At 40.4% G+C, this 25,263-nt stretch overlaps 1 protein-coding gene across 1 annotated transcript in view; it reads right to left on the bottom strand.

Annotated features, from left to right (window-relative positions):
• Nucleotides 1–3,785: 3,785 nt before the first annotated feature.
• LOC126106596 (atypical kinase COQ8B, mitochondrial) overlaps nt 3,786–25,263 on the bottom strand; it is a 155,281-nt gene continuing 133,803 nt past the window's right edge. Inside the window, exons 11-12 of the mRNA XM_049912940.1 lie at nt 23,574–23,657; nt 3,786–4,237 (exon numbers count right to left, since the gene is read on the bottom strand). Coding sequence (XP_049768897.1) covers nt 4,019–4,237; nt 23,574–23,657 — 303 coding nt within the window. The 3' untranslated portion in view covers nt 3,786–4,018. The remainder of the gene's footprint in view (nt 4,238–23,573; nt 23,658–25,263) is intronic.

Here is a 25,263-nt window from a genome sequence, read left to right as displayed (position 1 = left end):
CAATGCCAAAACCTCAAAAATAAGCTTCTAACTTATCAGACAGGGGACATGAGCTGGCAGTTCACTGCCAATGAATGTGCACTTTACTGTGTTGACCATAATGACAGCGCCCTGGAGAGTTCAAAACTAACGTGCAGATGCTCATGGTGTTCCTCGTATGTCACAGAGAAATGAATATGTCGTCCAAGTAGGCAAACACCAAGACAAGATTCCATCTACGAAATGCTGCCACATTTGGCATGATGATGGTGGTCATCTTATTTCCTTGGGTGCAAACTGGAATCTGGATGACAGCCTTTGCGCCATTGATCATGCTGAAGATTTTAGCCCCACCCAGCATGCTGTAGCTGTGTACGACTGTGTTCGGTACCATCAGGGATTTGAACAGCTTTTAGCTTCTGGTAATCACAGCATTGGCGCCAGGAGCCATCCTCCTCCTTAGCATGGTGAAAGGCAGATGAGTGCCCACAGACTCTTCGAAGGATGCAGCACATCAGCAGCAAGCAGCTCATCAGTTTGTACTTGACAGTCCTGAGACAGTCCAGTGGTAGGGGCAATAGCCAGCATGAAACATCTGCTAAACTTGCTGGGCAGAACAGGTAATTAGGATTGTGGAAAGGGCTAAATAAGGTTGGGGTCAATTCACCTTATTGGGGTCAATTTCACCTTATAATTGTAATTTATTGTAATTTAATAACACATTTACAACCAAAGTGGCACATAGCCGAACCTTTATCAAATGCAACCCTTTCACGGATGAAGGCCTCCAAACAAGAAATCCTAACAAAACACAAAGATAAAAATCCAATTAAAATAGCAATAAAATAATTTAAAAAAAACCACCTATCACAGCTATGTGGAAAGCCCAAAGCAAAGTAGATAGAACAAACATACGCAAGGTGCAATACAAATGACTGAAGGCCACAATTAAGTTTCAAAAAATTGTTAGAATGTATTACCATAGACTTTTAAAGGCAGAAGGCCACAATGTTTAAAAACAAGAAATATTAAAAATCAACCAGATAAAAATGCAATTAAAAAAAGCAAATAAAATAAATAAAAAAACATATATCACGGCTGTCCGCAGCTCTTGGTCTTGTGGTAGCGTTCTCATTTCCTGCGCATGGGGTCCCAGGTTCAATTCCCGGCAGGGTCAGGGATTTTTCCTGCCTCGCGATGACTGGATGTTACTGTGTGATCTTCATCATCATCATTCATCCCCATTACGGTCGGAGGAAGGCAATGGCAAACCACCTCCACTAGGACCTCGCCTAGTACAGCAGTGCGGGTCTCCCGCATCGTCCCCTACGCTCCTCGGAGTATGGGACTTCATCATCATCATTATATCATGGCTAAGTGGAAAGCCTCAAGACAAAGCAGATAGAACAAACATAGGCAAGGTTCAATACCAATGGCTGAAGGCCACAATGTTTAAGCTTGAAAGATAATTTTAAAAATAATGTTGCATGACCGAGAGCCCACAATTAATTTTGCAAAATTTTTAAGAAAAAATTAAAGAAATAACCATAAGCCTTAAATTTTAAGTAGCTGAAAACAGATAATTAAAAACCATTTTAGGTGAAACAGGTAGTGAGCGCAACTACACTTGATCCGTTGGAACCCAACCAGGGGACAGCCACGGACCGACCGACACAACAGCTTGCTTCCCGAATTTTAAAATTTTCCCGGCGAATTGACTGTTCAAACAAATTTCGGGCTTGCAGCCGGTCGTCGTTCAATACTTCGCACGATATTTCAACTGGGCACCTGCCAGTCATCTTCAGGTGAGCCATCGCAGACTGGTGAAAACGTCCTCCGTTCCGCAATATATAGCGTACTGTAACTGTTCTGCGCACGCGTCGAAAACTTGATAGTCGAACCACACTGCCCGCCGGCAGCACCCTCGCTGGTGGAATAGCGGAACTCAGTCGCCCTCTGCGTTGCTGTTTGCCACGGCCGTCGACACACTCTGTCGTCTTCGATTTGAGCAAGTCGTGGAGATGATGGGATTCCATGCACTGTCCAGCTGGTAGCCGCTGTTAAACCGTGACAGCAGCAGTCTGTGTGGAACTCAACAGCTATCTGTATTAGGGTCAGAAAGCAAGCCAAGCAGATGATGGACATCATGTGTAGGTCTATGAGGGTTCAGTGGTGGCACAGGAAGGCTTGCCAGTTCCCACACTGCTCAAACGGAAGGAAGACCCAGATGTGCTGGATCTCTGAGGATGTTAGTTGTACTACGAGACACTGCCCGAGAGTCTCATAGCGGACAGTGGCTGGGGGCGATGAGATGATGTCGCAGACCTCCATCATGTATGTTGGCAGGAGCTGCCCGATCACCATCACAACTCGGTGGTGTCCTCGCTGATGTCGCAGCCTGCGAAGATGGCATCTGCCAAGGAAAATCACAGGTGTGGGTCCCAGGGATTGAAGGCTGACAGGTGAGTTGCAAAACAGCTGGAAAGAGTGGCATTGGGAGGCAGGGGATTGGGCACCGACACTTCAAGGTTAGGGTGAATGGTGGCGATGGCAGATGCAGGGGCCAGTGCGGCAGTCAGCACTGAGTCTGATGTAGAGGGCCGGGCCACCAGTGGTCGCTTTGCCACGGTTTGCATGCACAGGTCGGCATTGCAGTGTTCCAGTTCCACGAGATGAGCAGTCAAGTCGACGATGATGTCGTGAGGTGCTGGAGTGGCGAGCGTGTCAGTAAAGTGTTGCGTCAGAGGCAAAGCCACAGTTGCAAAGCTGCGCATGGGGCGAACACACGAAACATGTGTAAGAGACGTGGCTCATGGTGTGAACTTAAGTAGTGTACATAGCACAGAAACCGAAGTTTCTGGCAGGGTGTACATATGGTAGGAGTCTGAACATGCGCCTAATGGAACGAGGTGGCCAACAACATGCTGAATTTGAAAATTGTCGCCTTTGTTTGTCATCAAGTCACCAGTGTAGGAATGTTTCCCTATCTAACTTTATGTAACAATTGTGAAACTGCAAAATCAGGCAAGGAATTGTCTCTCCTGGGAGCAATGGGGAGGGCAAGTTGCAAAGGGAAGACACACGGTTATCACACGTGTACACAGGTAGTGAACTGATTTATACACCGGGCTGTGTGGTAGGTGTAGAGATGGCATAGTGCGGCACAGACTCACCCCACCCAAGTGTTTTATAAGCCACTTCTTTCATCATCATCATCATCATCATCATCATCATCATCATCATCATCATCAAAGACACATGAGGAACCTAATTCTTGTTTCTTATCAAAGTTGCTATAAGAAAATGTGAATGTCAACTCTTTGTGTCAAGAGTATTTTATACTCACCATAATCTTCCTATAAGAGATACTATTTATTTTCTACACTGTTTGTATACTATCAACTGCACATACACAGCAGCAACTTACAATAACTCGAGAAGCAGCTGCTTTTTTTCGAAATGGTTGTTTGTTTACCAATTTACTGGGTTAATTATATAAAAAAAGGAAAATTCACTTCAGAAAATTACAATATCACGAGACGGTATCACTGCAGAGTACTTACCATCAATAGGCAAAAAATTTTGTTCTGCCGATAGACACGCATAACAGTGATGATGCTCGCCAAGCTTTCAGAACTATAGTTTTCTTCCTTAGGCTAAAGAGAGAGATTTGTTGAAGACATCACTATATATATTCTCCTCCAAGGAAAAAAAATGCATTCACAAAATATGAAGAAGCTGATTATTATGCTGCCACATTCTTCCACACACCCTCTATTCACTGGTAAAATAAAGAAAGGCAAGAATTGTCTATATTTGTAACTGACTTTATTTACAGTGCTCTCATTTTGTGATAAAGCCAAACCATTAACAGGTTATTCACAACATTGAGATAAAGCTTCAAGCTTTGTGGCAGCTTCGGTTGCCTGAGAAAAATTTACACACAACCTAAAGCCTCACACATTATAAACACACCAGACACCTTATATGACATCAAAGGACTATAAAGCTTCCATGACACACTTCATTTTTCACTTCTCTATCCATGAGATGCTGCAATACGGTCAACATCTCCATGAGTATATTTCCAATAAGCTTCCTCAAACATGGAACGGCACTCAACACGAGCCTGCAGTTTAGCACACAGAAGGAAAACTCCCGACAACTTGCGATGCAGAGAGTAGATTTGCTCCGGCGGTGGGCGCAGCCTGTGTTTCAGCATTGTCGGCACCAGCTCTGTGATGCGACGAGTAGTGTCCTGGAGGAACCAAATGTGTACATTTTAGAACCAAGTACATATTGTATGGATAAGAATCAGTACAATAACTAACTAAATTTAGAATAACTTCCCAGTGATACTACATATGGAGTGCAAGCTAATATTTGACTGGAAATAGGATGGAAGAGTATTCAAACTAACTGTCCCCAATGTTGCATAATGTGATTCAGAGAGGCTGAATTAAACCTGGGTGTACAGACTGGAATTTAAACTACATTCTACATTTTCATCCATACTGCCAAACCACTGAAGTTCCCATTTTAAGTGCATGTTGAGCACAGAAAGAATGCCGGCCGGTGTGGCTGAGCGGTTCTAGGCGCTTCAGTTTGGAACCGCGCGACCGCTACGGTCGCTGGTTCGAATCCTGTCTCAGGCATGGATGTGTGTGGTGTCCTTAGGTTAGTTAGGTGTAAGTAGTTCTAAGTTCTAGGGGACTGATAACTTCAGATGTTGAGTCCCATAGTGCACAGAGCCATTTGAACCACAGAAAGAATAGTTGTTTACAATAATTGGTGTACACTGTAATTAATTTAATCTTACTTTTGCATTCCACATGGGAGCAATACATATGAGTTTGTAGAGTTTTCCTAGATGCTTCATTTAATGCTGAGACTGGAACATTTTTAAGTAGGCTTCTACATGGTCAGTGGTCCACTTTTATTTTTGGTATACAACATGACACATATGATGCATGATCAAAAAGCATGAGAATTTTAGTTTTTCTTAAAGAATGTTTACTTATTCATCACCATTAATGTTGTCCTAATTGAAGTAATCCCCCTAAGATACAATACATGTTCCAGTGCTTTTTCCAACCTTGGAAGCACTTGCAGAGTTCACTTTTCATTATGGTGTTCAGCTCCTTCAGTGATTCTGTTTTTATCTCATCAATGGTGGCAAAACAATGCCCTTTTAGGATTCTCTTCAGCCTCAGGAAAGAAATAAATTGCAGTAGGCCATGTCCAGCGAATAGTGACTGAGGCAATGTAATGGTTTCTCTCCTCTCTCTCTAACCTTTGAGATATGAGTGGGAGAATTGTAATGATGTAATTTCCACAAGTGGTTTTGCCAAAGTTCCAGTCATTTTCTTTGGACTGCTTCATCCAAACAGTGCAATGCTTCCAGGTAGTATTTCTTACTGACTGTACAACTGTACAGTAGGAACTCATGATGCACTACCCCTTTGTAATCAAAGAAAACTGTGACAATAACCTTGACATATGGGCAAGCTTGTCAATTTTCTTTTCAGTCTTTGATCTTCAGGCAGATTCCATTGGGATGATTGGGTTTTGGTTTCAATGTCATACCTTTATATCCAGACTTTGTCACCAGTCATAATGTTTTATAGAAGTTCTGGATCATTGTTGATTTAATTCAGCAATTTCTGAGTGATGTCTATGCAATGTAGTTTTTGGTTGAAATTCAACCATTTTGGAACAAATTTGGCTACAATACGTTTCATGCCCAAAACTCGCCAAAAAAAATATGCTGACACCAGCAACCTCTCTAATAGGGGTGACTGGGTGATTTTTCAGAACATTTTCTTTACTTCTTCCACACTTATCAATAACTGATGAGCTAAGGCATACAGACTGGTGTCTTCTTAAGCCTCTTTCAAATGTCTATAGCATTCATGAACTCTTGTCTTACTCATAGCAGATTCACCAAAAGTCATTATTTCAAATGGGGTGCTGCACTTCACTCCATTTTTCATGCAAAATCATTGATCCATCCTTTTCGAAAATATTGAAAACTGGATGTATAAACACCACAGAATTAAAAAATTTCCATTTCTTTTTGATTACACCTCGTATGATAGTCACCACCCACTCTAGTAACATTTTTTTGTTCAGCAACAATTTTTTATTTTCACTTGTGGCCAAACAGATGATACAGTATAATTTGTTTACATCTAAATGTAAAAATATGTAGTGAAGAATTATTTTAAATTTGTCAATCATTGATATTGCTGTCATAGGATACTATGATTTTGGTTTTAAGAAGTGCAGAACTTTACATCTTCGAAAATTTAAAAGCGAACTGCCACATACAAGTTTGAGTTACGAAATACAAGTGAAATGTATTAACTACTGGTCATTTCATTCAGATGAATACAGTGAGTTGAGAAATATGTTATTGAGAAAAAGATCATACTTTTTTCACTGTATAGGCACTTCCCTCTCTATTTCCTAGTCACTAACAAAGAAAGCACCAACAAGAACATTCACTATATTCTTGAGATTGCATTGGTGACCTGACTCTAAAATCTCGGGACAAGACTCTTCGAGACAGAAAGGTTTGATATTGCTGGATACCACGCAATCTAAGCTATGAAAGAAAGGAACAGTAATCAAAGTTCTGAGAATATATGTTTCACAAATAATTCTAGAATGTCAAAATCAATATTCTACAATGAAGCTCAAGACAAAACATCTCTGTCAGTTTCAACACATGAAGCAGCACTCGTGCATTGGGATTTTCTCTAATAATGCTCAATCGCTAAAAGTAAATTGAACAACAACTGTGCTACACTATATGCACGCAACACCTGAAATTCTAAGGCCATAGTTGAAGCATCCAGTATCAACACCAACCCAATCACTGAAGGCATATTTTCCAATATGGACAAAAAACCTCTAGAGACAAAGCAATGACACTCACAAACCGTTTCTTTCATAGTTTCATCCTTAATGGTTTTACATTTAAATTTTATTGTTTTGTGACATCTGATTAATAATGATCCTATTATTATGCCAATTTAAGTCTGGTCTCCTTTAATCCAATGGTATTTATAGTCTACAAGAACTTTCCTACAAAAAATTTGACTTGGCCATTTTTGTTACAATTTTACAAGGGCTGTGCCATATGTAACGCAGCACAATTTATTTTCTGAAAGCATGTTTGCTTTATTCAGGATTCCAACGTTGTTGTTGTGGTCTTCAGTCCTGAGACTGGTTTGATGCAGCTCTCCATGCTACTCTATCCTGTGCAAGCTTCATCATCTCCCAATATGTACTGCAGCCTACACCCTACTGAATCTGTTTAGTGTATTCATCTCTTGGTCTCCCTCTATGATTTTTACCCTCCACGCTGCCCTCCAATACTAAATTGCTGATCCCTTGATGCCTCAGAATATGTCCTACCAACCGATCCCTTCTTCTTGTCAAGTTGTGCCACAAACTCCTCTTCTCCCCAATCCTATTCAATACCTCCTCATTAGTTACGTGATCTACCCATCTAATCTTCTGTAGCACTACATTTCAAAGGCTTCTATTCTCTTCTTGTCCAAACTATTTATCATCCATGTTTCACTTCCATACATGGCTACACTCCATACAAATACTTTCAGAAACGACTTCCTGACATTTAAATCTATACTCAATGTTAACAAATTTTTCTTCTTTAGAAACGCTTTCCTTGCTATTGCCAGTCTACATTTTATATCCTCTCTACTTCAAGCATCATCAGTTACTTTGCTCCCGAAATAGCAAAACTGCTTTACTACTTTAAGTGTCTCATTTCCTAATCTAATTCCCTCAGCATCGCCTGACTTAATTTGACTACATTCCATTATCCTCGTTTTGCTTTTGTTGTTGTTCATCTTATACCCTCCTTTCAAGACACTGTCCATTCCGTTCAACTGCTCTTCCAAGTCCTTTGCTGTCTCTGACAGAATTACAATGTCATCGGCGAACCTCAAAGTTTTTATTTCTTCTCCATGGATTTTAATATCTACTCCAAATTTTTCTTTTGTTTCGTTTACTACTTCCTCAATATACAGATTGAATAACGTCGGGTTAGTAGTTCTAATGGAATGTTGTCTACTCCTGGGGCCTTGTTTCGACTTAGGTCTTTCAGTGCTCTATCAAATTCTTCACGCAGTATCACATCTCCCATTTCATCTTTATCTACATCCTCTTCCATTTCCATAATATTGTCCCCAAGAAAATCGCCCTTGTATAGTCCCTGTATATACTCCTTCCACCTTTCTGCTTTCCCTTCTTTGCTTAGAACTGGGTTTACATCTGAGCCCTTGATATTCATACAAGTGGTTCTCCTTTCTCCAAAGGTCTCTTTAATTTTCCTGTAGGCAGTATCTATCTTACCCCTAGTGAGATAGGCCTCTACATCCTTACATTTGTCCTCTAGCCATCCCTGCTTAGCCATTTTGCACTTCCTGTCGATCTCATTTTTGAGACGTTTGTATTCCTTTTTGCCTGCTTCATTTACTGCATTTTAATATTTTCTCCTTTCATCAATTAAATTCAGTATTTCTTCTGTCACCCAAAGATTTCTACTAGCCCTCGTCTTTTTACCTACTTGATCCTCTGCTGCCTTCACCACTTCATCCCTCAAAGCTATCCATTCTTCTTCTACTGTATTTCTTTCCCTCATTCTTGTCAATTGTTCCTTTATGCTCTTCCTGAAACTCTCTACAACGTCTGGTTCTCTCAGTTTATCCAGGTCCCATCTCCTCAAATTCCCACCTTTTTGCAGTTTCTTCAGTTTTAATCTACAGTTCATAACCAATAGATTGTGGTCAGAGTCCACATCTGCCCCTGGAAATGTCTTACAATTTAAAACCTGGTTCCTAAATCTCTGTCTTCCCATTATATAATCTATCTGAAACCTGTCAGTATCTGCAGGCTTCTTCCATGTATACAACCTTCTTTTATGATTCTTGAACCAAGGATTCCAATATACCATATTATTCTCTACTTTTTTGGCTACAAAAACCTATTTTTTAACATAACATCTGTTCAATGTGACAGCATCTTACTGGGAGGACCTGCTTGCCAGTATGGTACCACTATTGGTCAATGTTGGAGCCAATGTCTTTCTGCATCAATAAAATCCCCATCATATGTGTACTGCTTCCTCTGGAGTGCACCTTTTATTGGGCCAAACATGGGGAAGATGGAAGGTGCGAGATCCAGGCTGTAGGGAAGATGAGGAAGAACAGTACAATCAAAATTTGTGAGGTCCTCAGGTGTGGAGACTTGTGAGAGGTGTAGTCGTGGTGGTGGTGGTGGTGGTGGTGGTGGTAGTAGTAGTAGTAGTAGTATATTTTTGTGGTGATGAATATGCTGAAATCATTTCTTCAATTTCCTGAGGGTAGCACAACGCAATTCGTAGTTGATCATTGCACCATGAGGAAGGACATCAAACAAAAAAGTCCCAGAAGACCTTTGCCATGACTTTTCTGGCCTAGGATGTGGATGTAAATTTTTTCTGTGAAGGACAGGTGGTGTGGCGCCACCCCATGTTTTAGTGCATGTGACAATGTTCAACAATAACTTGTCACATTCAGTCTTGTACGTGCAAGGAATTTCATATGCACACGTCAAAAAAAGTTTTGTGTCACCTCGGTTCCGAGAGTTCCAGAACTGTACAGAAAATTAGAATAGAGATCAACATAAACATCATTTCCACTCTTTTTATTGCTCATGAAAATCACACACTGCATATTGTACCACCATACAGTGAGACTTTCAGAGGTGATTGTCCAGATTGCTGTACACACCGGTACTTCTAATACCCAGTAGTTCGTCCTCTTGGATTGATGCATGCCTGTATTCGTCGTGGCATACTATCCTAAAGTTCATCAAGGCACTGTTGGTCCAGATTTTCTCACTCTTCAACGGCAATTCAGCGTAGATCCCTCAGAGTGGTTGGTGGGTCAAGTCGTCCATAAACAGCCCTTTTCAATCTACGCCAGGCATGTTCAGTAGGGTTCATGTTTGGAGAACATGTTGGCCACTATAGTCGAGCAATGTCGTTAATCTGAAGGAAGTCATTCACAAGATGTGCACAATGGGGGCGCGAATAGTCGTCCATGAAGATGAATGCCTTGCCAATATGCTGCCGATTGGTTGCACTATAGGTCGGAGGACGGCATTCATGTATTGTACAGCTGTTACGGCGCTTTCCATGACCACCAGCGGCGTACGTAGGCCCCACATAATGCCACTTCAACACATCAGGGTACCTCCACCTTGCTGCACTCGCTGGACAGTGTGTCTAAGGTGTTCGGCCTGACCACGTTGCCTCCAAACACGTCTCCGACAATTGTCTGGTTGAAGGCATATGCGACACTCATCGGTGAAGAGAATGTGTTGTCAATCCTGAGCGGTCCATTCGGCATGTTGTTGGGCCCATCTGTACTGCACTGCATGGTGTTGTGGTTGCAAAGATGGACCCCGCCATGGACGTCGGGAGAGAAGTTGTGCCTCATGCAGCCTATTCTATTGTGCACAGTTCGAGTCATAACAAAATATCCTGTGGCTGCACAAAAAGCATTATTCAATATGGTGGCATTGCTGTCAGGGTTCCTCCGAGCCATTACCCATAGGCATTGGTCATCCACTGCGGTAGTAGACCTCAGGCGGCCTGAGCGAGGCATGTCATCGACAGTTCCCGTCTCTCTGTATCTCCTCCATGTCTGAACAGCATCGCTTTGGTTCACTCCAAGATGCCTTGACACTTACCTTGTTGAGAGCCCTTCCTGGCACAAAGTAACAATGCGGACGTGATCGAACAGCGGTATTGACCGTTTAGGCATGGTTGAACTTCAGACAACACAAGCTGTGTACTTCCTTCCTGGTGGAATGACAGGAACTGATTGGCTGTCAGACCCCCTCCTTCTAATAGGCACTGCTCATGCATGGTTGTTTACATCTTTGGGTGGGTTTAGTGATGTCTCTGAACGGTCAAAGGGATTGTATCTGTGATACAAAATACACAGTCAATGTCTATCTTCAGGAGTTCTGGGAACTGGGGTTAAGCAAAACTTTTTTTGATGTGTGTAGATGGTCCTTTGTTGCTCTTTACACCCCTTGTTAGGCTACAAGGAACCTTTGAGTACCCTCAACTGGTGAACGAGTGTGTCATTGCTACCATCTGAGACATCCAAATGCACTGGGAGCTGTTTGTTTGTTAACTACCAATCATCTTGTATGAGTGTCCACACGTTTCAACATTGCAAATATCACAGTTGTGCACGGCTGGCTGGCATGCAGGAGATCTGACAGGTTTGCACAACCTTGTTGCAAGGATGAAAGAATGCGACACCCAACAACTCACTGTGCTTTTATTCGCTGCCAGGTTTCTGTAGACATAATCCAAGTCCTATGAATTCATGTGATGCTCCAGTTTCCACGAAAAGAATCCCAATGACAGCTCTCTGCTCGATATGTACCTCCGTTACAGACTTATAGCGCTGCCACCGATCAAAACTTCAGGAAACTATAGAGGCTGAAGTGGGAAATTCCCCTATGTCCCACAACAAATCCCATATTATTCCAACCAAAACTAGCTGATAAAAAGGAAATGTTACATTACTTACTGAATTCCCCTTGTATACAATGTGTTCGAAAATTCCTTTTCCAAACTTCTAGGACCTTAAAGCAGAGTGAGTACATAACATTTTAAACAGGAACTCATGTCCAGAAATATATCATTTCCTTCCTACGATAGTTTTGATTCAAATGTTAAACTCATCTCACTTCAACTTGAGGAACTTAATTAGGCATAAAGCAGTACGACTTTAGATAACAAATTGAAAGAAAACATAATGAATTGTCCATTTATCGCTTATGTACACTTAAACATTACATGTTTACATTATTCCACAACAAAAAAGAACCCAACATATGTGTGTACAGAAATATAATATTTAAGTGTTAACAAAACAAATGTGCTTCAGGGACAAATGGATGTTTTGTTATGTTTCCTTTTGAGTTGTTACCTAGTAATTGTACCTTGTCATGCCTAATTCACTTTCTCGTGCAGAACTGGATGGGTTAAGCAACTGAATAGAAATCTTCATAGAATAGAAACAATATCTTTCTGGACATAGATACCTATTCAAAATAATATATACTCATTCCCCTCTACAAGTCCAAAAAGTTTTAACAGGAATTTCCGAATATCCTGTATAATTTCTCTCTCTCTCTCTCTCTCTCTCTCTCTCTCTCTCTCTCTCCCCCTCTCTCATAAAACTGTACTGTTTGAATTACAAAATCTTGTGTAAAAAGCAATTAAATGAAAATAAAGTGACACTGTAATTACTTTTCTTTATAGCAATAAATAGAAGCATTTCAACATAATGTATCAATGACATAAAAAAACTGAGGAGAATTCTCTTGCTAAAAGTGTGTAGTTCACTTAGTTCTTGAATGCAATAGAAACAAAATTGTCTGTAAATGATCAAGGATTCTAATAGACTCATTATTATGACAGTTGCTGTTCACCCATACTGATTAATTTTGTTATTTTAGGCCTTCAATTTGCTCTCATTTAGATCACATCAACCATTTCACATTGATGCCGACTTTGGAGACCATGTTGTAACTCTCATTTCTGGTGCAAGCTCTTTCACTAGCTAACATCACCATTTTATAACACTGCAATGCCTGAAGATCTTCTCATGTTGGACCATAGTCTTTCTGCAGGAGATGTTTTATGGCTTTTGCTCTAGAGACAGGAAGAGTAATACCTTTGATTGCTGTGTGAGGTGTCATTTGAAGTAGCGATTTTTTTTTTTTACACAGACTTTGGTACTTCTGAGTTTCTGGAATTATTTTACCCACTGAAATGGCCACATTGTTATGTAATCTAACAACACAAGATTCCAGACAAAAATGCTGCAATCTGAGGACTGTTGTAGGTTCCTTGATTTGACCAGTTATGAATTCACAGGCTGCAGGGCTTGACCCATTCTGTTGCACAACCAAAAATTCAATGTTCTGTAACTGAAGACAAAACCAATTTTGAAGCATATTTTCGTTTAACCTGACAGTGATATAATTTTACTTTAAATAGATGAATTGAACTAATTTTTTAAAATTTCATTACTTGGTCAGTTTTGATACCGGATGTGCCATTTATAGAATGGACAATAACAGATTCACCAAAAGATTATTCAACATTATTAATTAACAGGAGATCAAAATCAGATAGGTAGAAGAAACTAGGGAAGATTAAGAAAATAAGAACATTACAGAAGAAAACATAATGTAAGGGAGTGCCCAAGAGGAACCAACTTTTACTATTTCAACTTACATATTTACATTTTAAGCACAAACTTCCAGTCCTCTGCAAAGTACTCTCCACTTCCAGTAATACACTTGGCTAATCTTTTACTCCATTTTTCAAAACATTGTTTGAATTCATGTTTTTGACTGTGCCTTCATAGCATAGCTGCAGTCTTTGTCACATGTGATAATTTCTTAAAAAAGTTTGTATCATTTTGGGACGCATCTTTCAAAGCACACCATGCTTCCAGGTGACCTTGTTTTTCTTCAGCAGTCAGCAGTCTTGACATGAATTTGGCAACTACCATATTCATTCTCAAATCTTCTGTCACAGTTCCCTGTACTGAACTCCAAGTCACTCCTGACAGCTCCACAATTTCTTCAATGGTCCATCGTTGATCTTTGTTGATGATTGCGCAAATGTTTCCAACACCTTCATGTGTTTGGGCCATGGAAATATGGCCAGAATGAGGCTTGGCATCAATTGACATTTCACCATTTTTGACATGGGAAAACCACCCAAAAACTTATGAAATTTCCCCATAGCTTCATCCTTGTACACTGTTTTAACATTTCAAGAGTTTTTGCTCCACTTTTTTCTAGGCAAAAAGCAGAATCTCACCACCACACACTGTTGATGAAAATGAGCCACAGCAAAAATGACTACCGTATTTACTCGAATCTAAGCCGCACTCGAATCTAAGCCGCACCTGAAAAATGAGACTCGAAATAAAGGAAAAAAAATGTCCCGAATCTAAGCCGCACCTGAAATTTGAGACTCGAAATTCAAGGGGAGAGAAAAGTTTTAGGCCGCACCTCCAAATCGAAACGAAGTTGGTCCATTGTAATATGAGACACAATTTAGGTCGAATGAATGACGATACAGCTTCTGTAGTTTGGTTCGCGTCGTAAGCTTAGCAGTTAAGCTTTACCACGTAGCCATTGCTATGCGTCAGGCGCTCCGTCCGTATTTATACGGGCACCCTTCCTTTTTCACGTGCTTCGTCTGGTTTGAATCGATTGCTTATTTTGCTTTGATCTGATAAATGCCGTTTTCTTTGTTATAGGTGTTTGCGTCACTCTTAAAGCTGAAAATGCATTACTGCACTGTGTCATGCATTGTTTGTCGCATTCTGATAGTGCAAGAGACTGCTATTTGTTGTTACTTACACTGCTGCTTTCTTTGATAATGATCAACAAGAATCAAATAATAGACTGCGTATGATAGAACATGTTCTGAACGAGAGTTAGGCGAAAATTTTTCTCCGTTTGAAAATCTTTGCGGCCGCTTCTTTATTACATCAAATTCTGCACAGAAATTAGAGTCGTCTTAGATTTAAAAATCTAGTCACTTGCCGTGCTTCCTTTCTGACTGTAAGAATAATACGAATATAAACATGACACGATACGTATATTCTTCCGCGTTTGCTGTTGTCTCACTCTAGTTTCGTAGTTTATTAGGCAGACAGGATTTAAATGAGATAGCAGCAAACACGAAAGAATACATGGCAAAATGTTTATATTCGTATTATTCTTATGGTGAAGAGAATACTTATGTGATTCATATTTCATCAGGTTCCTATTAGCAACCATCTCTTCTCACAGATAGGAAAAAATTCAGAACGTAGAGTTGGCCATATTGACAAACATCCCAAACAGTCTTGCCAGTCAGATTTTCGTAATACACTGAAATTGTGCTACATTCGAAAATGAACAATACGGAATTTGTATTTACTTCGTTGGATAATGTATGAAAATGCAGTGGTCGAAACTCGCGGCGGAGAAAATAAGCTCGTCTTCCACTTTTTTTTTTTAAATTTATTTACTGACGCAGAGGTTTTGGCGCCAGTATTTATCTTTGTGCCTACAACGCATGCCTGCGTAGCGCTACATATATTCGACGGCAGAAGTTAGTTGTGGCGGCACGTACCAACATTTTTCATAACTTCCGCTTGCTTTGCACTCGATTCTAAGCCGCAGGCGGTTTTTTGGATTACGAAAACTGGAAAAAAAGTGCGGCTTAGATTCGAGTAAATACGGTATCACACAAAACAATTGTCACTATGAACTCTACCAAAACTAGTCCTGACTTCCTTCAGTGATGGCACTCTGCTTACTGACTCTGGAATGTAACTCCATGCACTCCTAATGGCAAAACATGGTATTGCAAAAGCTCTGCCCACCAAAAAATTAGTTTGGTTTATTTATGGAACTCCTTTGTGAAACATCTAGCCTTTGGAACACTGCGTACAAAGAACTGATTTGTGCACAAGCTTATAAAGGCAACTGGCAATAAATTGTCAGAGGAACAGAAGAAAAACCAGATGGAATTTATGTCAGCTACCAACTTCAAAGACAGAGGGGTAAAATAAATAATGCTTTTCTAACAAAAGGATGATCATATGGTTTTTCCAAACCCAAGTTGTGACTGGTCTGATGATATATTGGTAAGGGGGGCACAGTAAATTACCTTGCTTGGGGAGTCAATGAATGATGTCAAAGTTAGCTTCAGTTTTGCCCCAGGAAGTGTGTTGGGACCCTTGCTGTTCCTGTTGTATATTAATTACCTGCAAACAATATTAATAGTAACTTCTGATGTTTTTACACTACACAGTTATCTGTAATGAAGTACTGTCTCAAAAAAAGATTGAGTCTTGATAAGCTTTCAAAGCAGTACAGAGAATTGCTTTAAATCAGGTATGGACAAACTGCAGTCTGTGGGCAACATGCACTGGTCTGATAGGGGCCTGTGTCTCACCATTACATTCCCAGAATTACTTTTTTCCCCATTCAATTTTCATTCCCTCCTGGGAAGGAGAGGGTGGGCTCCTGTAGAACTTAGCTGTTCTGAGCTATGTCAGTCTGACTGACACTGGAGCAGGGGTCCCAATTCAGAATATTATATTATTATTTTGCAGATTTCATTTCACAGGTAGGATACTGGGAAAATGCAATCAGTGACATATTGCTTACAAAACATTTGTGTGACATAGCATAGAATATTGAATAAGTGTATGGGATCCATAATAAACAGGACTAACAGGGGGATCTACATCTACATCTATACTCCAACAGAGGATACATCCCATTATACCAGTTCTTCCTGTTCCATTCATGCATGGAGCACGGGAACAATGATTGAATACCACTGAGCATCCAGTAATTATTCTAGTCTTATCCTCATGATCCCTATGTCAGTGATACATAGGCGATTTTAGCATATCCCTTGAGTAATCATTTAAAGCCAGTTCTTGAAACTTTATTAATAGACTTTCTTGGGATAGTTTATGCCTGTCTTCAAGAATCTGCCACTTCAGTTCCTTCAGTATCTCTGTGAAACTCTCCCAACGATTAAGCAAACTTGTAACCAATTGTACCGCTCTTCTCTGTATACATTCGATACCCCCTGTTAGTCCTATCTGGTACAGGTCCCACACACTTGAGCAATATTATTCTAGGATGAGTCACATGAGCAATTTGTAAGCAATATCTTTTGTAGACTGATTGCACTTCACAGTATTCTATCTATAAACCAAAGTCTACAACCTACTTTACCCACAACTGAGCCTATGATATCGTTCCATTTCATACCCCTACCAAGTGTTCCAAACAGGTATTTGTAAGAGTTGGCCGATTCCAACTGTGACTCATTGATGTTATAGTCATTTTTTCATTTCGTGAAGTGCAAAATCTTATATTTTTGAACATTTATTGTAAGTGGCCAATCATTGCACCACATTGAAATCTTATCAAGATCTGACTGAATATTTATGCAGCTTCTCTCAGACAGTACTTCATTACATATAACTGCATCATCTGCAAAAATCCCAATTATGCTGCTAATAATGTCTGCAAGTTCATTAATATACAACATGAAAAGCAAGAATCCTAACACACTTCCCTGGGGCACAACTGAAATTACTTCTACATCTGACAATGTCTGTCCATTCAAGATAACGTGCTGTGTCCTCCCTCCCATCACAAATTTCACTTGATACCCCACATGATCACACTTTTGACAATAAGTGTACCGTATTTACTCGAATCTAAGCCGCACTCGAATCTAAGCCGCACCTGAAAAATGAGACTCGAAATCAAGGAAAAAAAAAAATTTCCCGAATCTACGCCGCACCTGAAATTTGAGACTCGAAATTCAAGGGGAGAGAAAAGTTTTAGGCCACACTTCCAAATTGAAACAAAGTTGGTCCATTGTAATATGAGACACAATTTAGGTCGAATGAATGACAATACAGCTACAGTAGTTTGGTTCGAGTCGTAAGCTTAGCAGTTAAGCTTTACCACGTAGCCATTGCTATGCGTCAGGCGTTTCGTCCGTATTTATACGGGTACCCTTCCTTTTTCACGTGCTTCATCTGGTTTGAATCGATTGCCTATTTTGCTTTGATCTGATAAGTGCCGTTTTCTTTGTTATAGGTGTTTGCGTCACTCTTAAGCTGAAAATGCATTACTGCACTGTGTCATGCATTGTTTGTCGTATTCTGATAGTGCGTGTTTACGGCCTGTCGCGGCATGGCTTGCTTTTGTGCGCGCTACCGCCGCGTACAATTAAAACAAAAAAGAGAGGAATCGTCTCATTAGCGAAACAATGGCAAGAGACTGCTATTTGTTGTTACTTACACTGCTGCTTTCTTTGATAATGATCAACAAGAATCAAATAATAGACTGCGTATGATAGAACATGTTCTGAACGAGAGTTAGGCGAAAATTTTTCTCCGTTTGAAAATCTTTGCGGCCGCTTCTTTATTACATCAAATTCTGCACAGAAATTAGAGTCATCTTAGATTTAAAAATCTAGTCACTTGCCGTGCTTCATTTCAGACTGTATCATTATTAGGCATAAGAATAATACGAATATAAACATGACACGATACGTATATTCTTCCGCGTTTGCTGTTTTGGCGCCAGTATTTATCTTTGTGCCTACAAAGCATGCCTGTGTCGCGCTACAGAAGTTAGTTGTGGCGGCACGTACCAACATTTTTCATAACTTCCGCTTGCTTTGCACTCGATTCTAAGCCACAGGCGGTTTTTTGGATTACGAAAACCGGAAAAAAAGTGCGGCTTAGATTCGAGTAAATACGGTAGCTGCTGTACTGGGTACTGAACATGTTCAAAGAAGGGCACCTTAAATCATCACAGGTCTGTCCCACGGGGGCGACATGTAAATGCTTGAAAAACATGAACTGTAACTAGAGAGAGGGAAATTTGCAAGCTTTCAGAGCCAGTGGCTCCTTATTCTGGCAGAAGGACTGATGGGGAAGAAAAAGGAATGAAAAAAGAAGACAGGTGAGGTTTAGGAAGTAGAGAGAGTTCAGAAAAAGTACCCAGAATCCAGGGTCGTGAGATACTTACCAGATGGGATGAGAAGGAACGACTGATTGTTGGGGACTGCACTGGATAAGATTTCAAAACCTGAGAGCTTTGAGGTGGAAGATAGGCTAGTCCCAAACAGTCAGTCTTTCCTTCTATTCCAGTCTGCTAAGTCTCCCCTGAACTGTGGTTCTGTGTGACTTTTCCAAACTCTCCCTGTTTCTTAAACCTCAGTGGTCCTTTCTTTTCAACCCTCTTCTTTCCTCTTCAGTCCTTCTGCATGAAAGAGCTACTGGCTCCAAAAGCCTGCACATTTACTTAATGTTTGTATGTGTGTCTTCTTCTGCCACTGCTTGCTGTGTAGATTTTTTATCTATCCAGGTAAATTCTTCTTCTTCTTCTTCTTCTTCGTTTCACCCAACTTTGGGGTACGTTGAATCAATCACTTCTGTTTGTTCTGTGCCTTTCTTTTCGCCCAGTACTGTTTCATTCTTTCTGATCTTGCTTTTCTTTCCTCATCAGAGATGACAATCGTTCTTTTCTTTCTATTTTGGAGCTGGAATCCCTCTTTTCTGTCTTTGCTTATCATTTTTGCGGTCCTGTCTGTGAGCATTTTTTCTGTGATGTGTAGTTCTCTTAAGTCTTTCTCTGTTTGGATAAACCAATTTGGTTTGGATTTTTTATTCCTGAAGTAGTCAAACATTCTTTTTGTAAGTCTATTTGGGTTCATTCTGAGAATGTGCCCATAAAACTCAATTCTTCTTTTCCTCATTGTATCCGAAAGTTTTTCTGTGGTTTTGTAGAGTGTTTCATTTTTGGTATGAATTAGTTTGTAAATTATACTTCCAAAAATTATTATTTTCTTTGGTATAAAAACATGAACTAGCAGATGCCAACTCTCCCATGAAAGCCTACTTAAAATGTTTCGGAAAACAGTACAAAGTGAGGGATCAAGGAATACTCTACTATCCACTACGCATCTCTCCCACAGGGATGACGACAGTAAGCTTAGACTAAATACAGTGGACAAAGAAGCATCTAAGCAATCATTCATACCATACATGTGAACAGAGGAGGAAGAAACCCTGACACATTGTATACGAGGGTTGGAACTTAAATAGCGGCAATTATTTATTCACAACCAATACAGAAGAGTCACATGTTTGCACCTGTTACTGTCCTTCAAAGTAGTCACCAGCATTGTGTAGAACCCATTGCCAGCGATGTGGAAGGCATAGTATACTGTTAGCTGAGCCCGTTCTGTTGATGGTGCGAATGGACTGGTCTACTGCCTGTCGAATATCTGGAACAGTTCTGAAGTGAATGCCACAAAGTGGTTCCTTCATCTTCAGAATCAAATCAAATCAAAGTCACTATGACTTAAGTCCAGGGAGTATGGTGGATGGTACATTACTTCCCAGTCCCATCAACTGAACAGAGCAGCCACAGCTTGTGCTGTGCGCGCCTGCTCACTGTCATGCAAAATGATGGGTGGGTTGTGCAGAAAGTGTTGCCGCTTCTTTCACAAAGCTGGTCGCAGGTGATGCTCCACAAATGAACAGTAATACTATGCATTGACGGTCTGCCGTGGAGGATCGTAATGCTTTAGGATAACACCACCACAGTTGTACATGAGAATCACCATAACTTTCACCATACTGGGATTCTGACACACTTTCGATTTTCGTGGTGACCCATAATAATGCCATTCATTGGATTGGCATTTAAGTTTTGGCTTGTACAATGTGGCCCATGTCTCATCCAGTGTTATAATATGGTGTATGAAAGCCTCTCCTCCGTGTCGTAGCACTCCAAGTGCATCTGAGCAGCATCGTAATGCATCCATTTCTGCATTTCCATCAATTCATGTGAAACCCATCATGATGCAATTTTTCGCATGCCCAGGCATTCCTTCAGGATGCGAAGCACAGTTGTATACGCTAATCTGATTTTGTGGGTGAGCTTACGAATCGTATGGCATAGATCACTGTCCTCTAATGCGGCAACACCATGCACTTCTTCTTCAGAGATGGTAGGATGACCTGCCTGATGAATGTCTGCCACAGTTTGCCAACCTTTGTTGAAGGCTTTTACCCAATGTGACACTGTTCTGTACGATAAAGCCGATTCCCTGCACGCCTCTTGAAGACCTTGACGACAATGTTGTGCTGTATGACCTCTGGCACATTCAATCTTGATCCAACTCCACTGCTCCTGTTTTGAAAACATGGTGACACTGTTACATTAGACAGCTCACTCACAAGTGACGGTGTTTACCTCAATTGTGCACACGCCGGTGAGGGACGGGCAAGTCCATTTGCTCGGAGGTATGGTAGGTACGTCAACAACATGTGCTATCAGTGACAATAGTAGATTCTATTGCATAGTGTCTCCACAACAGTGTTGCCAGTATTTAACTTCCAATCTACATAATAGGAAGTACTGGCTGCTATGCGTTTCTCAGTGGTTTGCAGAATACATAATTATACAAATATATATCGATGACAAGAGCTAACCTTTGAGACAGCAAACTAATAGTAATAACCATAGATGTAACATGTGCAACTATGGGTTCCTGTGAGTACAGCAAGCAATAACAGTTTGTACTCAAAGACAGGTGAGCTACGTCAATGTCATTCTTTATAATGCACTGCCTACATCACCAAGAGGCTGGATAAGGAAATAGCTCTTAGAGCAGAGTTAAAATGATCTCTTACAGAGAACTTTTTACATCATAAATAAATATGTCTGCTTACAGAAACACTAGGCTCTCATTTATTGTAGAGTACTTTCTAATCTGTTGACTGGAGTATCATCCATGCTGTATTTGTCTTCACACCAGAATGTTTCTGCAGTTATTTCCTGTTAACTTTGTTTCAAATTCAGTGCAGTACACCTCAGAAAAGAATCTGTCGCAATAATAGTTGTTATGGATATAGTTTTGACAGATATTCGTGTTTTTATATGTTTCAGCAGTATGATATAATGTGTTCATCTGTTTACATTTTTCAGACGTGTCATATAAAAAAGTTGCCTGTTCTCATTATATTATTGATTATACTTGTTAGGCATATTGTAATCTACTTGTAGACATCCCAGCATTCATATTAGAAACTTGAGGAAGACTACGGAAAGCCCAACTCAGGATGGCTGGGCAGGGCACGAACCCCGTTCCTGCTGAATACAAATCCAGTTCATTAACACTTTCTGAATCATATATTGAGTTAGGTGGCTAACCCACTGTTAATGAACTGGATTCACTTTCAGCAGGAACGGGGTTCGTGCCCTGCCCAGCCATCCAGAGTTGGGCTTTCCATAGTCTTCCTCAAGTTTTTAAGGTGAATGCTGGGATGCCTACATTGATAAGGCCATGGCTGACTTCCTGCTTGTCCTTGCATAATTCTGAATACAATAGAACAAAAATGGGTGGCTTTGAGAAATTACATAGTGATGAGAACAGAGGAATAGCTAAAAAAGAACAAGATTTACAAAGAGTCCTTGGATAACACAGGAGATATTAAATTTTACTGACAGAAGAAGGAAATATAAAAAAGGCAGCAAATGATACATGCAAAATGGAATACCAACATCTCAAATCAAGGAGGGAGAGGCATAAAGCAGTCAGTCGCAATCTCATTAGCTTTTATTAGTGTTGCAAATCTAGATTTTTGATATAGAGACATCTTCAGCTCATTTTCATTATATTTCAACAGACTCACGCCAGTTCATGTCACCCTGTTCAGTTCATGACACTGAGGAGGCCCAGTGTCCTTCTGCCTATACACCTGTAAGAACATAAGGTGATATGAACTGCCCCGAGTCTGTTGAAATATAATGAAAATGCACTGAAGATGGCTATTTATAGTCAAAATCTAGATTTGCAACACTATGAAAGCTAATGGGATTGTGACTGGCTCCTGTGTGTCTCACCTTCCTTATAGTCTACAGTCGCTATCCACAATGGTTCCTGACATAATCAAAGCTGGTTATCTCAAATCAAATCAAGAAAAGGAGGTTGACAGGAAGTACAAAGTGGAAAAGCAGGAATGGCTACAGGAGAAATCCAAAGATGCAGAAGCGTGCATGATTATAGGAAAGACAGATATTACTTATAGAAGAATTAAAGAAAACTTTTGAGAAAATAGATGCAGTTGCATAAGTATTACTCAGAATGTTACAATTTTGATAATGGAAGAAATGCTACCCCTTAGGAAGTAGTTGTTGGATGAAAAATGGGAAAGAAGTGGTGTGGGGGAGGGTGGGTATTTTATGACAAAAAAGAAGGCTAAAGATCATGTTAATGTCTTTCAATAGCAGTGTAATTGTTCACAAACATTTTGTATCTCCAATAAAAGAGGACATTATGAATGTTGAAAATAAAAATGGTAAAAAAATTGCTTGCTTGAATCCAATGAGAATGATTTTGTCCTTATACCTCACACTTTATCCTTGTGTGTAACAACACCCCAGCTCATTCTGCTGCAAAGTATCACCAGTTCCTTTCTCAAAAACAAGTCTCAACTTCGCATCATTGATCTTATTCACAAGATTTATCTCCCACGATTATTTTTATGATTTGGCTTGATAAAGATATCCAGGAAGCCGTGACTCACTGATACCGGACAATTACGAAAGTAGGCTTCTCTAAGGGCAGATAGGTACTGAAACCTGTGCTGAGCAATGCATGATGTTAAATGTGACCTATTTTGAGTCTGTAAATAGACTAAACTCTCATGCAGTCAATTTTGAATGCTTTATTTTTTATTTTGCATGGTCTGCACAGTGTATCTATGCAGCATCATTTGAACTTTATCTACTGTGAATCAGAAGAAATTGTAGAGAAGAAAAAGATTATTTTCTTGGTTGACAATGAGTCCTCAAAACTAAGGTGGCATGTATGCTACAAGTATAAGATTGGAGTCCAATATGGAGGGAATACATATGCATACCTGTGCTCCAAAGTCAAAAGGTTCTTTACTTCTGAACACCTCACCCAGTATCATAACAGCATTGACATGAGCATCTTCCATCACCTGCAAATGGAAACAACCAGTTTATATTTAACAGCATTTGCAAAATTGTAACTTTCATATTTTATGTTTTAGATCAAAGTGAGGAACTCAAGTGGGTGGGGGAGGGGGGGAGGGGGTGGAGGACAGAGGAGCAAAGGTAAGGTGTAAGGTGAGGAGGACAAATGAGGCAGATTTATGCCTTGCGGCACAACAGGAGGAGGGTACAAAGAGGTGTACTCCTGTTTCTTTTTTTGAAATGATAAGGAGTAATTAGCAGTCTTCGAAAGGGAGATAAGAAGGAAATGACAAGTGTTTTGGATGGGTCAGGAAAACTGCTGGTGAATCCTGTTGATGCCTTGGGCAGATGGAGGGAATATTTTGAAGAGTTGTTCAATGTAGGTGAAAATACGATCAGTAATGTTTCAGATTTCGATGTACAATGGGACAGGAATGATGATGGAAATAGGATCACATTTGAGGGAGTGGAGAAAATGGTCAATAGATTGCAGTGCAGTAAAGCGGCTGGGGTGGATGAAATTAAGTCGGAACTCATCAAATACAGTGGAATGTCAGGTCTTAAATGGCTACACAGGATAATTGAAATGGCGTGGGAGTCGGGACAGGTTCCATCAGACTGGAAGAAAGCAGTAATCACACCAATCTTTAAACATGGAAACAAAAGATTGTAACAACTACAGAGGTATCTCTTTGATCAGCGTTGTGAATAAAATCTTCTCAGGTATTGTTGAAAGGAAAGTGCGAGTATTAGTTGAGGACCAATTGGATGAAAATCAGTGTGGGTTTAGGCCTCTTAGAGGTTGTCAGGACCAGATCCTTAGCTTACGGCAAATAATGGAGAAGTGTTACGAGTGGAACAGGGAATTGTATCTACGTTTTATAGATCTACATCTACATCTACATTTATACTCCGCAAGCCACCCAACGGTGTGTGGCGGAGGGCACTTTACGTGCTACTGTCATTATCTCCCTTTCCTGTTCCAGTCGCGTATGGCTCGCGGGAAGAACGACTGTCTGAAAGCCTCTGTGCGCGCTCTAATCTCTCTAATTTTACATTCGTGATCTCCTCGGGAGGTATAAGTAGGGGGAAGCAATATATTCGATACCTCATCCAGAAACGCACCCTCTCGAAACCTGGCGAGCAAGCTACACCGCGATGCAGAGCGCCTCTCTTGCAGAGTCTGCCACTTGAGTTTGTTAAACATCTCCGTAACGCTATCACGGTTACCAAATAACCCTGTGACGAAACGCGCCGCTCTTCTTTGGATCTTCTCTATCTCCTCCGTCAACCCGATCTGGTACGGATCCCACACTGATGAGCAATACTCAAGTATAGGTCGAACGAGTGTTTTGTAAGCCACCTCCTTTGTTGATGGACTACATTTTCTGAGGACTCTCCCAATGAATCTCAACCTGGTACCCGCCTTACCAACAATTAATTTTATATGATCATTCCACTTCAAATCATTCCGCACGCATACTCCCAGATATTTTACAGAAGTAACTGCTACCAGTGTTTGTTCCGCTATCATATAATCATACAATAAAGGATCCTTCTTTCTATGTATTCGCAATACATTACATTTGTCTATGTTAAGGGTCAGTTGCC

The sequence above is a fragment of the Schistocerca cancellata genome, chromosome 10 (assembly GCF_023864275.1).
Source record: "Schistocerca cancellata isolate TAMUIC-IGC-003103 chromosome 10, iqSchCanc2.1, whole genome shotgun sequence".
NCBI classification, from domain to species: domain Eukaryota; kingdom Metazoa; phylum Arthropoda; class Insecta; order Orthoptera; family Acrididae; genus Schistocerca; species Schistocerca cancellata.
Note: the sequence above shows the minus strand (reverse complement) of the source record. Positions and strands in the feature narration are given on the sequence as shown.